The sequence below is a fragment of the Ictalurus punctatus genome, chromosome 23 (genome assembly GCF_001660625.3).
Source record: "Ictalurus punctatus breed USDA103 chromosome 23, Coco_2.0, whole genome shotgun sequence".
Lineage (NCBI taxonomy): Eukaryota > Metazoa > Chordata > Actinopteri > Siluriformes > Ictaluridae > Ictalurus > Ictalurus punctatus.
The window spans coordinates 6,234,548-6,249,105 of NC_030438.2; the positions used below are offsets into that span (position 1 = coordinate 6,234,548).

Genomic DNA, 14,558 nt, shown 5'->3' on the forward strand with positions numbered 1-14,558 from the left:
ACTTGCATCGACACTCCTTTGGACGGCGTATTGAGAGTTCGCATGAACATCTAACGAATGCAATCAACACCGGACCTTTTATTTCCTTCATTTGTCGAAGAACAAGAAACAGGCCACACCCGGCCATGAAACTGCTCATCTGTGAACTGTCCGATTAGTTTTGAGCCTGTGAAAACGGAGGGAGGACAAAGGAAAATGGCTGTAATTCCTAAAGAATTAATGCGATATTTATGTTAAACCCCTTGAATTAAAGCTGAGAATCACATCTTGATTGTTTCATTTCTAATCCATTGTGCTGGTGTACAGAGACAAAATAGCGATAATTGTGTCGCTGTCCAAATACTTATGGACCTGACTGTATGTTGAATATCACTGGTTGCCGGTTGCTTTTTTACTTGCTAGTGTGAACATAGGGCTAGTCTAAAATTACAGCTGGATAACAAGCGGGAGTACAGACACAAAACTCATTCATAAACGAGCTTTTACTGAGACCAGCAGAAAGGACTGAACAGCTCAGAGCAGCCATGTGTGTGTGTGTGTGTGTGTGTGTGTGTGTGGTGAGATGCTATTCCTCTCTGACTGTTACACCCTGCCATAAGACACAATTTTCCATTTCCATGCTCCACTGCATGCAGAAACACAACACCACTTCGGCCAGAGATTGGCTTGGACGTCTATCGTTGAGCCTCATCATCACCTGTTCTTGGTTTTGGCTAGACGTCTGAAAATATCTTATCTTTTCGTTCTGTTCTGTCTGTCCCTCTCCACATCCCAAGTGGTCCTCTCATCTCTTGCTCTCATTTCCTCTGTCTCATGCTGTCGCGATTTCTGAAATGAAGCTATTCCGCTGAGTGCCAGTGTGGAATAGACTAAGTCCTCCCCGCTGAGTTTTTTTCCCCATCTGTCGCTAACTTCAGAAGAGTCCAGTGGACACATCTTTAAACCCTCAACGCACTCAAATATATTCCTTTCAAACTTTTCCAAGTACTGACCTTCCCCTTGTTCGGTTTCTCATTTGTGAGCTAGCAAATATTATGAACATGTATTAACACAACCTTCTTAGAAATCCTGGCTGGTTAGCTGATTTTGGCTAGCTAGGATACTCTGTGAAGGAACATCCTGTCAGGTTAGCTTGTTATTTTGGTAGCTAGTATCAGCCATGAGAATTTCTAAATATGAAAGGAAATCCTCTTAGAAATTGTGTATGGTAAGGTCACGTTAGCTAGCCGGCTAGAATTGTTTGGTAGCTGGCTGGAATTAGCAGTCAAAATACTGAACTTTTATAAAGATTTCTTAAGAAATGTCTTCTTAGAAATGCTGTGAAGTTATCTTATGTTAGCTAGCATGTTCGCAGTGAACATTACATACATTTATGAATGTGACTTAAAATTCCTCTCAGAAATCCTGTGAATTTAGCATATGTTTGGTGACTAGCTGTCAAATCTCAGACATCAGGATAGCCCATATTTGCTAGCCCATTTTAGCTTTGTCAGGTAGAATTACCAGTGAGATTAACAAACATTTGTGAATATTACTTTTAAAAAATCCTCTCAGACATCCTGTCAGTTTAGCTCCTGTTTGGTATGTAGTTATCATTAGCAGTCAAAATAACAAACAGTTACAATCATGGTTTAGGAATCTTTGCAGAAATCTTGTCAGGTTAGCTTATGTTTGTTAGCAGGTTAGCAGTGATCATAAACATTTATGAATGTGATTTAAACTTCCTCTCAGCAGTCACTGAGCTTACAGGATTAAAAAAAAATAAGCGACATAATTACTTTCCAATAGCATTCAGTACAACTCCATTAGCGCTAAAGCCTGAAATATAGAGCTGACATGCCGGAAAAATTTTGCTGTGTGGTAAAAACTTCTGTTCATTAAAATTTCTCTCAGAAATCCTGTCAGATTAGCTCATGCTAGCCAGCCAGCTATCTATATAGTCATATAGAATAAAAGCATTTATGATTACAATTTAAAAATTCAATAAAGCTCATGCTAGCTAGTGGGCTAACAAAATCTGTGCATCTATGGACAACAATTTCTTCTTACAAGAGGACTTTCAAAGATTTCCATATCTTGACTCAAAGGCAAGCCTGTATTCCCATCTACGGGCTTCTAGGCACGCCCACAACAACGCACTCTTATTTCCATATATGGATACAAGAGCATCTGAAAGTGAGAGCGAACATTCTGTCCATGTGTGTGATAAGTTTACTGGTCTGGCTGTGGTCCAGTCCTTTACCTTCCTACACATCCAGCTGTTGTGCAGCTGTACTGCTCACACACAGAGAGGAGTAGCTTCCTGTGTCACACCCTTTCCTCATATCTCTCTCTCTCTCCGTATACCTCACACTCTCTCCTTATATCGCACTCTTTCTCTTGAGATATTTTTATATGCTTATAAATGTGAGATATTTTTCTGTTTAGGCCCATATTTTAATATCGCTCTCTCTCTCTTTAGATCACACTCTCTCTCTCTTGTTATATCTCACTTTCTCTCTCTTTATATCTCACTCTCTCTACTCATGTCTCACACATTCTCTCGTTATATCTCACTTTCTCTCTCTTTATATCTCACACACTCTCCTCATTTCTCACACCTCATTCTTTCTCTTTAGGTATTTTATATACTTATAAATGTTATATATTTTTCTGTTTAGGCCTATATATTTTAATATCACTCTCTTCCCATGTCTCACCCACTCTCTTTATATCTCACTCTCTCCCTATATCTCACTTTTTGTCTCTGTATATCTCATTCTCTCTCCTTATATATCAATCTCTGACCCTTTATATCTCACTGTCTCTCTGTTTATATCACACTCTCTCTTCTTATAGCTCACGCTCTGTCATTATATCTCACTCTATCCTCCTGTGTCACATTACTTCTGCTTATATCTCACTCTCTCTCATTATATTTCACTCTGTCTATTTTATATCTGTGTTTCCTCACCTCTGCCGACGGCATGCACAACAGATGGGCCGAAGCCACGGATCTGAAAGCCCAGCCCATCCGCCGAGTCTGGGATCTTCACAGTTCTGAGCACACACACACACACACACACACACACACACACACACAAACACACACACACACAGAGGAAAAAAGCAAACAAATGTACCACAGCAACATGACATCCATGAGCAACAAATCTTATATTTAAATCATTTAATAATTTATTCGTTGTAACAAGCTATTAATTAATGAAGCCATATGAAGTGAAATATAACAGAGGATGTTTATTAGGTAGAATTTAATACTAAGTTTTCCATTAAGCCTGGGCTAATTAGCGATCAGGGAAAGCTAACTCTCACTGACTATGCTTATTTCTAGTCACATGAAAAATACTGTGGATATTTCCTCAACAGTTGACAAGTGAACTGTGCATTGCAGTGCTGAATAAATGGTGACCTGTATTAACATGGGCAGACTTCGCTTTTTGCTGTACGTACTCTCGAGGTTTGGTGCTGACCAGCACTCGAAGAGGACCCTTGCTGCTGAAACACTGCTTGAGAAATGCTTCCACTTCATGGAACGGCCTCAAGAAAACCAGGTCTCCGTTGATAGCAAAGATCTTCTTCCCCACCTCCATCCCAGCCATCTGAACACATAAATAAAAATAAATAAACAATCATCGTTTTAAAAGAGTAAACCTCAGCACACAGATACATTTTAGATATCAGTTCTCTGGTAGGTCATTTTTTTTTACTGTTATTTCTGACATTTTTCTTCTCTCAGATTTCTCATTTTTGGTCATATCACCTTCGATCCTGAAAATCTTTTTTTCCTAATGAGCAACTGCATGCATTCATCATCCTTCCTTTACACCAATATCCTGTACCGTAACCCATCATGCCCTTTAAACCTTTCTGAGCTCTGGGATATATCACTGGCAATACATTTCAAGCCAATAGGCTTATAGAGACATTTTCTCTGAAAGCGTGCTAAAAAAAAAAACTCTTCCTCGGGTTCCTCTGATTACTTAAATTAAAGATCTAATTTACTTTAAGATTCAAAATCTTTCATCGCATTACGCCACTTCCGCACGGTTCTCAGTGGAGCTCGCTGATTTTGCTGAACGAAACACCCACACGTCGCTTGTGCTATTGTACATACCTCCATCGCTCACCCACAACATGTCGCTCTGTTTTCCTGTGAAAACGCAGGCGAGCCGAACGCTTCCCTCCTGTGCCGATTCAGCATTCTATAAAACGGAAAGCTGGCCTTTCCTTTCCCTTGTTCTCTCTCTCTCTTTCCTGTCTAGAGCTCATGCATCATGTTGCGTGTACGTCAGATGTGGAGTGTTTTTTTACGAGATGGCCCTTTATCTATGCGCGTACAGAGTTGAAGCATATTGCCCGATTTAACAGCTCCGTATTGGAAGCATGAACTGCAACTCCACATCTTCACACACACACGGCATCACTTCAGATCTGGACAGCATCGCCAAACCATCCCCCATTAGGAGCGATCGTGTTTCCGCAACCTCAGATAGCGGAGACTTATTTAATCGAGTCAAGATTCAAAAGCACTTAAGAAGAAAAAAAAAAAACACTTTTAAAGATTTCTATTTCTGTCTGACCGCAAGATTTAAACATCAAACTGCCTTCTAACACGGACGGAATTCAATCTGAAAGCCATAAACCCTGCGATCACAGCCTTGGGGTCTGACCGTGGGACTTTCTCATGAATTAACATTTGAACAACTGCATCTCAAACTCAGGTTCAGCATCTCACAATAGATGTTAATAGAGTTAATAGAGTGTAATCAGAATTCTGATTCAACAAATATTTCCCTTGTAAACCACCGCCGACTTCAGTTTAACCTGTAATCTGAAATACGCAGCCCTATGAATACTCTATTAATCTTGTCCTCTATTTACAATCGTATAAAAACACTCCAAAACTCGATAACATTCTTATCTTTAGGCAGCCACAGCTAAAATTGTGCCTTTGGAGAAAAATGAAACCTCTTAGTTTGCCAAAATTGAAAGAAAAGGAATCATCACATGTATTACTCTGAACGTAGGTAAAGATTAGGATTATAATTTTGTTCAGCCAGCAAATTTTCCTTATAGGCTAGCTAGGTACACCGTGAGGTAAGATTAGCTAGCCAATCACCATGATGTCATCAAAAAAGCTGATGGTTATGTGGTTGGATTTTGTTCGATTTTATACTCAAGTTATAAGAAATTGAAAGTTAAAAAAAAAAAAGTTGTATAATCGATGTTAAAGTTCAATTTAAAACTACGGAACTTTTCGTACAGTTAAGTAATACGAATTATTACGTACTTTCGAAACTTCGACAGATCAGTGACAGATCGAACTTTTTCTCCAAACGAAGAACAGATTTATATATCTTAGTGATTTGATTTTGTCTCGTAGCTGAGACATACGAACATTTGACGTATTTTCGAATTATTACAAATTACGAAAAACGAATTATTCCGAATTTTTCGAAAAACTTCTCGAGAATTTCAGGAAACTTCGACAGATCGGTGACAGATCGAACTTTTTCTCCAAATGAAGAACAGATTTACAAATCTTACTGATTTGATTTTGTCTCGTAGCTAAGAGATAGCCAGAAGACATTCTGTGGTGAAAATTTGCATGACTCGAGTAGTCCATAAACTAAGTTGCGAAAGATTTAGGCTTGGTGTTTGTACCGTAGGTTTTCCTATGATATAATCAACCTCATTTATTCAGATTTATAAACATTTCTCATGAGAACTGGTTGTAGCATTTACCGGCTACCAAAGTGCTAGGTAGGTTTAGGGTTTAATTAGTTAGCTAGCTAGGTATTTGATTTATCAAATATTACTCTATTTCTGCTCACAACAAAAAAAAAAATATAGCTGCTGCTAGGTTTGAAATCCTTTCTTGAGTAAACTAGCGAGCATAATGACGAGACGCCGAGGTGTAACGACATTGAAGGGTGTCCCAGATGCAATACTGTAACATCATGGAAAAGTTGCTTCAGAAAAAGCTTTAGAAATATATTCGAGCAGTAAAAAATTCCAGACCACCCACTGCGGAGATGAGGAAGAGGAGAATTTGCATACTTGCCTCTGCATGAGAGCCTTTCTCCACCGACTTGATAATTGGAACTCTGTTACGATCCTCCAGGGTGAAGCCGTATCCTCCATCACTAGGCCTTATCTACAGGGAATAGTGCACAGAGTTTATGACTATGCTATGCGCTATGCTAACGTACATAAGTGCTACTCACTACATCGGGGATACTTGAGATGAGTTGAGCTTGCGCTTTGCAGATAACCTCTAGGTAAACAACAGCTTTGATACTAATATATGTGAATCGTGATCGTCTGCTTCATTACATTTCTAAACCCTAAAGCGTACATTAGGGTTGATCGTGTGACAAGTCAGCGAAAGATTATCTGTTTATACTTACGTTTCATGACAAGTTATTTCCTATTATCACGTAATGCATGTTATGGCAGCTATGTACAATCGTTCCTTCACCACCGTGTCTTTTTTTCTCACTCTTGCAAAGACAAAAATGCAGCTTTTCATGTAACAGCGAAAGCATTATTGTTGTTATAGAAAATTGTTTTGTTTTTTTGACTCATCTGTGCTTTGCATTTTGCATTCAATTCATATTCAGAAAGCTTTATTGGATTTTTGTGGCCATCATTTCCAAAAGACAAACATGTCTCGCGTCCGACCAGAGTTCAGGATCTGATCTAATGATCGACTTTCCAACATTTAATACTCGTTCTATCTATGCAAGATAACTAGAAATATGTATGGTGTGGTTTTACAGCTTGGCCTGCTGTGCATTTTTTCCCCAGCAGACATCAAATCCCTGAACAGTGAACAGTGGACTAGTTCAACAAACAGACTTCATGTTAAAACCATAATGAACCATCTTTTACTTTCACGCTATCCGTTGTTACCCAGATGAGGACGGGTTTCCTTCTGAGTCTGGTTCCTCTCAAGGTTTCTTCCTCGTATCATCTTAGGGAGTTTTTCCCTCACCACCCTCACCAGTGGCTCGCTCAATAGGGATAAATTCACACGCTTAAAACCTGTATCCTGTGTTTATATGTTTCTGTAAAGCTGCTTTGAGACAATGTCCACTATTAAAGCGCTATACAAATCAAATTGAATCGAATGGAATTCCCATAAATTATCTGAAATAACATTGTTGTTGAAATCTAATTTTCCTGTTTTAATTAAAACTAACTTACATAACAGGCCACTTCTATTTAACTCACAGGGGGGTTGTTTTTTTGAGTCTCAGTCCGCTTCACATTTCATCAAAATTCCATCGTTAGTGCTGTGCTGTGCTGTATCTCTTCACAACTCCATTCGGCTATAGCTCGCGTGACCTCCAAGCCGAGCCAATCGCCTCGGCAGTTTTTAAACAAAGTTGGCCCAAACTCAAACTTGAGGAACGCTCCAAATGAGCAGAGCCGTGTGACCGGACAGAACGGCACAGCAGCGCACACACAGCACCGTAAACGATACCGGCTGTGAGAAGTCACAGCTGCTCATCACTCACCAGCAGAGACTTAGCGATGACATTTTCGACTATTTTCAGATCGTGCTTCATGGGCTTGTGCTTGGTGTTCGATCCCTCCATCTCTTCGTCGGCGAAGAAGCGGAACAAAAGGGGCTCGTCCTTGAACTCGCTCTTCTCCAGCACTGTGAAAGAAAGAAGTGAGAATTAAACCGGGTTCTGTATTCGGTCTGCATGTCCGGAAATGTTTTATTCCTTTTCTTTCATATTACAGCAATTTGCTTTACAATTGATCATTATTTAAAGAACACCACATTGTACTTTTTATCCATTTATAGTTACATTTCATGTTGGGGAACATTTGCGAGATATTCACAGCTATAGACAGCCGTTCCTTCACCGAGCCTCTCTTTTTTTTCCTCTCTCTTAAAGTAAATAAGACAAAAACGAAACTTGTCGTGTTAGTGAACAGACGTTCTTTGGTACACGTTTATGCTTTCGTGCTCGAGCTCTGATTTTTGGTTTTTATTCTCAGACACAAGCCTGTTTCTGTTAGAGAGACTCATATAATTTGGGGAAAAAAGAGCTGAAGTGCTGAAAGGCAATGGGGAAGGTCAGTTTGGGCCTCTCTCTCTCTCTCTCTCTCTCTCTCTCGGTCAGGAGGGTGGGAGTTTCACGCTGCTGAGAAAAACCCATGCCTTTTTTTAAAGCCTGTCTCCAGAGCAACACGACCTAAATTGTGATTTTTTTTCTTTCCACATGCATAATACCCCCAGTGAGGAAAAAAAAAATAGGAGCAATATTTTTCTCCTTATTTTCACCATTTAACAAGATCAGATATAACGTCAACGGTCTTAATAGTGTACAGTATATAAACAAGTGTAATAACTCATCGGCACGAACACCGGCGATCAAATCTGGTGCCGATCGATGGAAATAGATCCATCGGCGTCATTACGATCCATATATTCTGTAATTTGTCGCCTAATTGTGGGCAGTTGGGCGCAGATCTGTCCAAACCCTAATAACAAATGAAGTGTGAGTCATGCATGATGTGGAGTTTGGCACACTGTGGCTCCAGTCTTAAAATATACGGCTTGGCTTCAGTAAACATGCGGTCACTATGGTGACGGCCCCGTCGCTGAAGCTCACGATCACTTGGGCTAATTGGAAGAAATTCACAATGATTGGCTCTAACGTAAGATTCTGTTTGGGAGGCAAAATAACACGGGATCGAGTCGGCGAACACAACGAAGCTGTTGTTTTCTGCACTGTACGCACGTAGTGCCTTGGAAGAAAGAGAAAGAAAGAGGGATGCCAGTCATACCATGATGCATGAATCCATTGTCGCACAGCTCCACCCCCAAGATCAGCGCTTCTTCTCTTGTTCGACAGTCACCCTTGAAAGAAAGAGGGGTGGGGAAAAAAAATGACAGCTTTCATTGTCTGTCAAACCACCACGTCTCTCACAGTCTGTCTCTTTACACCGAACACAAGTCGAACACGTTTACGTCAAAAACGACCCGACCGAAAACAACCGAAAAGGGTCGGCTCATAGCTCGGGGTCATGCAGTAACACGCATGAAGAAGAGATGTACGTTTCGATTGACCACGTTTAAACCTTCATGACATGAGCCATTAAAAATCTCTGAAGGAGAATATAAAAGGCTGCCATCACTATATCACCACCCCTCCCCCACTCTAGGAAAAAAATAGTCAAAATGTCTGCATTGTTAAAATCCAACCATCCGATTGGCCTGTTGACGTTTGGATTAATATTGTTATGAGATATTATTAATAATAAACATAGTTCCATTGGATGTATCGCAAGGTCCACAAGTTGCTCTGATAGTCACCTTATGATGAGGTGTTTACATAGAATTTCTATTGTCGATGGATCAGCATGTTTAATACACACATTTTAAACTCTGCAACGAACTACAGAAAAGTCTAGAAGACAAGTAAGGAATAAATCCTGTTATAGGAAAATAATCAACAATGGAGTTGTGCGATTGCGCCTGAAGTGTTTATTTTTCCGCTCATACCACAGCACTCTGCCAGTGATTGCTATTTTATATTAACTGAAGAACGACGTCATATTTTAAAAAATCCATTTATAGTTTAAAAATCACAAATCCACTCAGCGCATGGTGCGCTTCCCAGAGTTTTCTTTGTTGTTTTTGTTTTGACTTCAGTCCTGACTCCACCCCCTAACTTGCCATTGGCTTAGTTCCTGATTGGGTTCACCTATCCTCCATTTAGATCTCAGTCAATTTGTCTATTTACTGTACAGTATACCTTTATTTTCTGTATCTACTGTAGTTGCTAAGCCTACAGATTATTCTCGTCTGTTCTCTTCTGTGATTGGACCCATGCGAAATATAGAAGCCGCCGAATTTACGCTCTTGCGTCCTGCCTCTAAACAATGCACGTTACAGGAAGGTATACTTCGGTCGTTCGCCTCACCAGCCTCTCTTTTGCTTTCTTTCTCAGTTCTGTTACTCAGAAAAGCGCAAATTCCTCTGTCGTGAAAAAAGTTCTCTTATCAGAAAACATGACAGTTTAACAACTACAATAACAACCGAAAACGAACTGTATGTTGATACGTGAAATTCTGGAGGGACGTCGGACGGCGTGGCGCGGTGACGTAATGACGTGTGCCATTAATCGATCTATGTTCTATAACATGTAAAACGGGTACATGAAAGGACTATTCTAAATGCAACTCATGTAAACACCTTAATCAGAATATTGTCTTATTCAGAATAAGGTCAATAATTAGATTACTGCTGTCCATGTAAACGTAGTCACTGACACCTGCAAGGATGTGATTAACAAAGAAAGTTAAGCTTATTCTTGGAGTGTAGTTTTATAGCATTTCCAGGGTTCTTTAATGACATTTAGAAAAAGCTATACATAATAAAAAATAGAGCACTGCATCTGTGTATGGTGTACTTTAAATGCATGACTGTGTTTTTAGGCAAGACTAACCATCTGCTAAACGTTAAAAGTCTGTAAATGACTGTAAAGTTGTTCTGCTGTTTAAACAGACAGTGTACGCACAGTACAAGACGAGCATTAATCCACCCACCCTCCTTTTTACGATTCGACCACTGTCTCCATTCTGATGTCTTCGGTTTTGTTACGCTTCGTTACCAGAAAAAAAAAAAGAAAACCCTGTGGTCGGGCTGTGGTTCACTGTTCTGTCATATTTCATTTTATAGGCTTTTTTTTTTTTTTAAACCACAGCCATCTATTACTTTCATTCTTTTGATCATTTCATAGTGACTTTCCATTTTCCATGCAGGCAAATATCACTACATTAGAACTGTGGTCTTACCTGTGCTATGAGCCAGTCGATCAACTTGTTGGCCATCACTACAGATTTGTATGTTCTTAAATGGTAATCTTTATCCCTGAATGAACATAGAAAAAAACAATAGTTACTTACAAACAGAAAGGAAGTTATTCTAACCTGAACCATGACCCCTAGGTCAGAGCTTTAACGTCTTGACAAGGCTGTTGAGAAAGCTGAACTTTACTTTTACATCCCGACAACGATTTCCTCTCCATCCATCACGACTCAAGCTCCTCACATTGACACCCTGACCCCCCCCCCCCCCCCCCCCCCCCCCCACTCCACTATGCCACACTTTCTCCTCCATTCCAAATCCTGAGTAGAGTAAGGATGGGCGATATGGACTCAAAACCATATCATGATATTTTCTGGTGTTAATTGCGATAACGATATCAGTGACGATATAAATATAGTACCGTTCACCACTGTTTTCGGCTATAAGTGACAGCTGCATGCAGTCCTGAGAGCCTCAAAAACACGAACACTGATCTAAAAGTACAACTGATTGATTTTCTGTAACCAAACCGGTTCCAGATTGTAGAGGTACAGTAGCTCCTCGTTTAGCGATAAACTCCTCCTCAGCTTCACGTCCGCCTTCCGCCGGACTTGTTTTCGCTCTGCACGTGCGCTGCGAACAGGTCGCAGACCATCGCACGCAGAAACACGTCATCGACTAGGCTTTATCGTTATTATCGCGGGAAGACCGATTCTTATCATGGCAAGAATTTCTACCGGTATATCACAAACGATAAGATATCGCCCTTCCCTGGAGTAGAGCCATTCTGAAGCATGGTTGTGTAATTAACATCAACATTCTAAAAGAGCTGAGGATCTCGATCAGCTTTAAAAGTCGTCTGAATTGTGAGCAAATGAGTGACCAAAAGGTGTGTTCCAATGCTACATTCACAGCGTGATAATGTAGTCAAAAAATATCATGGTATCATGGTTTTTTTTTGTGGGATGAGAACCCTGAATTAAAAAACAAACAAACGTTGAAGTAATTGTCCAATCAGACACCGAGACAGAACGTGAAAGTCTGATATAGAATTTAGTTGAAGTATGCTGAATTTTCACTTGCTTTAAAAACATGCTAACCAAAATCAACTCAAAAGCCAAAAGAAACTCAGAAACTGGTATTTGCCCTCTCTACACTGCAAGTGTTCAATGTTATAAGGGCAACTTCTCTCAACCACACATTGTTGACAATGGAACATTTTCAAGATCCTTAAAGTTACTCTTGGCAGCTTCCACCTCATGATTCATTTATCTTTAAAGATCCATTATTTAAAAAAAAAAATAGAGGGATCAAGAGGTAATAGAGAGCTGAACTGGTGGTAAGTTTTACAATCGTTCAACCAGCTGAGGTCATAAGGTAGAACCGCCAATTGAGAATGCGGTTTGGGGGGTTGTGGGTTTGAAGCTGGGGCTGGATAAAACCCGGGAACCTGGGAATTTACAATGAAATGGAGCTGAGATTTTCCCATGAAGCCAGGAATCTCCTGAGGTACATTCAGTGTACTAGGCTTAAGGACTGGCTTTGGATGTGATTAATAAAGAAATTGAATCTTTGAAATCGAGCTGAGAAAACTACATTGATGACTCCAGGTAGAAGGAAGAACCACCAATCGAGTACTCGGTTTGGTGGGATGGGGGTTGGGTTTGGGAGCGGATAAAACCTGGGAATTTACAATAAAATGGAGCTGAGATTTTCCCATGAAAAGGTACACTCAGTGTACTAGGCTAGAGGACTGGCTTTCCCGAAATCCCTGCCTTCTATACACACAAACAAACCCAGGCAAGTCCAATCTAAATCATCTACAATCCACAGTATGATGAGGGTGGATACCAATATCACCACTTTGGACTTTCATCAAAGTAAGTTCCGTTTTCACAGAGGAGCTTCTGTGACACAAAGTTTTCGGTTCCTTTACATACTATAATTTTCCTCGCAGCATTCAGAGTCTCTTGGGACGTTTTGGCACTGGTTCGTACCCCTGCTCGCCTAGTGCCATATATTTTAACCACCATGACTTGTTCATCCTAGCCTCAACCCAAAGCTGTCACAAATGAAGGGAAGGCAGCGGCACAGCGGGCAGCCATACGCCTGGCACAAACACAATGTAATCTACCAAAGCAGCAGGCACAAATAGGTCACTCGAACCCTTCATCGCCTTTTTGGCCTGCCCAATAACGACTGTGACCATGCTCCTATGCTGTTCTTAACATCTTTCTTTGTCAGCACTGGGTTCAAACTGAGGACTGATTTTCTTTCCAGGACTTTAGGGGCCTGTGGGCTGAGACAAGCCCAAGATTTACGGCTCCTTTTGTGGGTTTTGTTTGGGCCTGTGCCCCCTCTGGAGCTCCCTTTCCACAAGGAGATTCTCGCTAATTAGAATGCAATCCAGAGAAGGCTGTATGAGAAACAGAAATCAGAGAGTCTGCAGCATATACACCGACTCATACACTCAATATGTGTAAACAGAAGGCATAACCATGTCTAACACACACACACACACACACACACACACACACAGCCTCCAACACATATGTCCTTGCAATCGCTCAATTAAGAATGCATATACAGTCTGCATATACTCTGACACATGCAATCAAATGACAAAATACAGTCTGTCTTTAAAAAAAAAATACAAATAAAAATACAGGAAGTGAGGCACAATAAGCAACCCGGTAGTACATCAAGAAATGTATTGAATCTGTGCCGGTCCAGACTTACCTTCCTTACTCTCCTCCATACTTAGCCGTTAGTTTAAATCATTTATACATTATAGTTACTGAATAACATGATTTAAACTAAGCACACGAATACTAAACACCTAACATTTAGTCATCTGAACACGTCGTTAGGTGACCGGAAGATATGAACACACACTATAACACAGCTAGCTAATTGCTAACGCTAACAGTTTAGCTAGTTATCATGTAGCTAAGTCTTTTAGAGGCAATTAGGCAAAGGCATAGTGAAAAAAACAATCTGGGAGACCAACATTTACCTCAGAGAAATTGTTCAGTTTCGAAGGAAAGCCTCTGCATGGGTATAATTACACTGTGATTCACTTAGCATAGAGTAGATTAGCATAATTCACTGATCTAGCTTACACTGGTGGAGTCAGTGTTTTGATAAAACATACTGTAAGTACTCATAGGAGAAAATGATGGCTCCTAAAGAGAAGAATACCATTAAAGTGAGCCGTTCGTATCAACGTTTCATAAAAACGATGAGTATTTTTCCGAGTTGTCCCACATGACACTCTAACCCTTGCAAAAATGGTTTGTTGCACTACCATAGTAGGATGATTGTAACTATTGCTAATATCATTCTATATTCAGATATACTATGACATTTACAACCTACAAAAGAATGTTACGACTATCATGGTAACGTAAAAATGCTAAAATACATGGTTCCACCATGACAGTTTTACCACAGTACATTTTATGGTAATATCATGCTACTTTTTTTTGCCAACCAAGGAAGTACGCTATACGGAACTCAAAAACATGCAGCGCACACTCCTTTTCCTCAAATACAGCTGGTGTATCGTAGTGGAAAATGTGTGTAATCACACAAAAAATAAAGTGCTTCAAGATTCTTTTAACAACGCATCAAGCAAAAGAAATTTCATTTCATGTGATCAATGGGCTTCCCAAAATCTCTGCACCTGTTGTATTGTCTTCTTACGCTAGCGACAGATAAA

The 14,558-nt window shown here is 40.1% G+C and overlaps 1 protein-coding gene across 2 annotated transcripts in view; it reads right to left on the minus strand.

Moving 5' to 3' along the window:
• Positions 1–14,558, minus strand: part of prex2 (phosphatidylinositol-3,4,5-trisphosphate-dependent Rac exchange factor 2) — a 122,215-nt gene that overhangs the window by 58,401 nt on the left and 49,256 nt on the right. For both annotated transcript variants that reach the window (XM_053674859.1, XM_053674858.1), the window contains 6 exons: positions 10,825–10,900; positions 8,812–8,884; positions 7,527–7,669; positions 6,068–6,160; positions 3,454–3,602; positions 2,954–3,039 (listed from right to left, as the gene is read on the minus strand). In XM_053674859.1, coding sequence (XP_053530834.1) covers positions 2,954–3,039; positions 3,454–3,602; positions 6,068–6,160; positions 7,527–7,669; positions 8,812–8,884; positions 10,825–10,900 — 620 coding nt within the window. The remainder of the gene's footprint in view (positions 1–2,953; positions 3,040–3,453; positions 3,603–6,067; positions 6,161–7,526; positions 7,670–8,811; positions 8,885–10,824; positions 10,901–14,558) is intronic.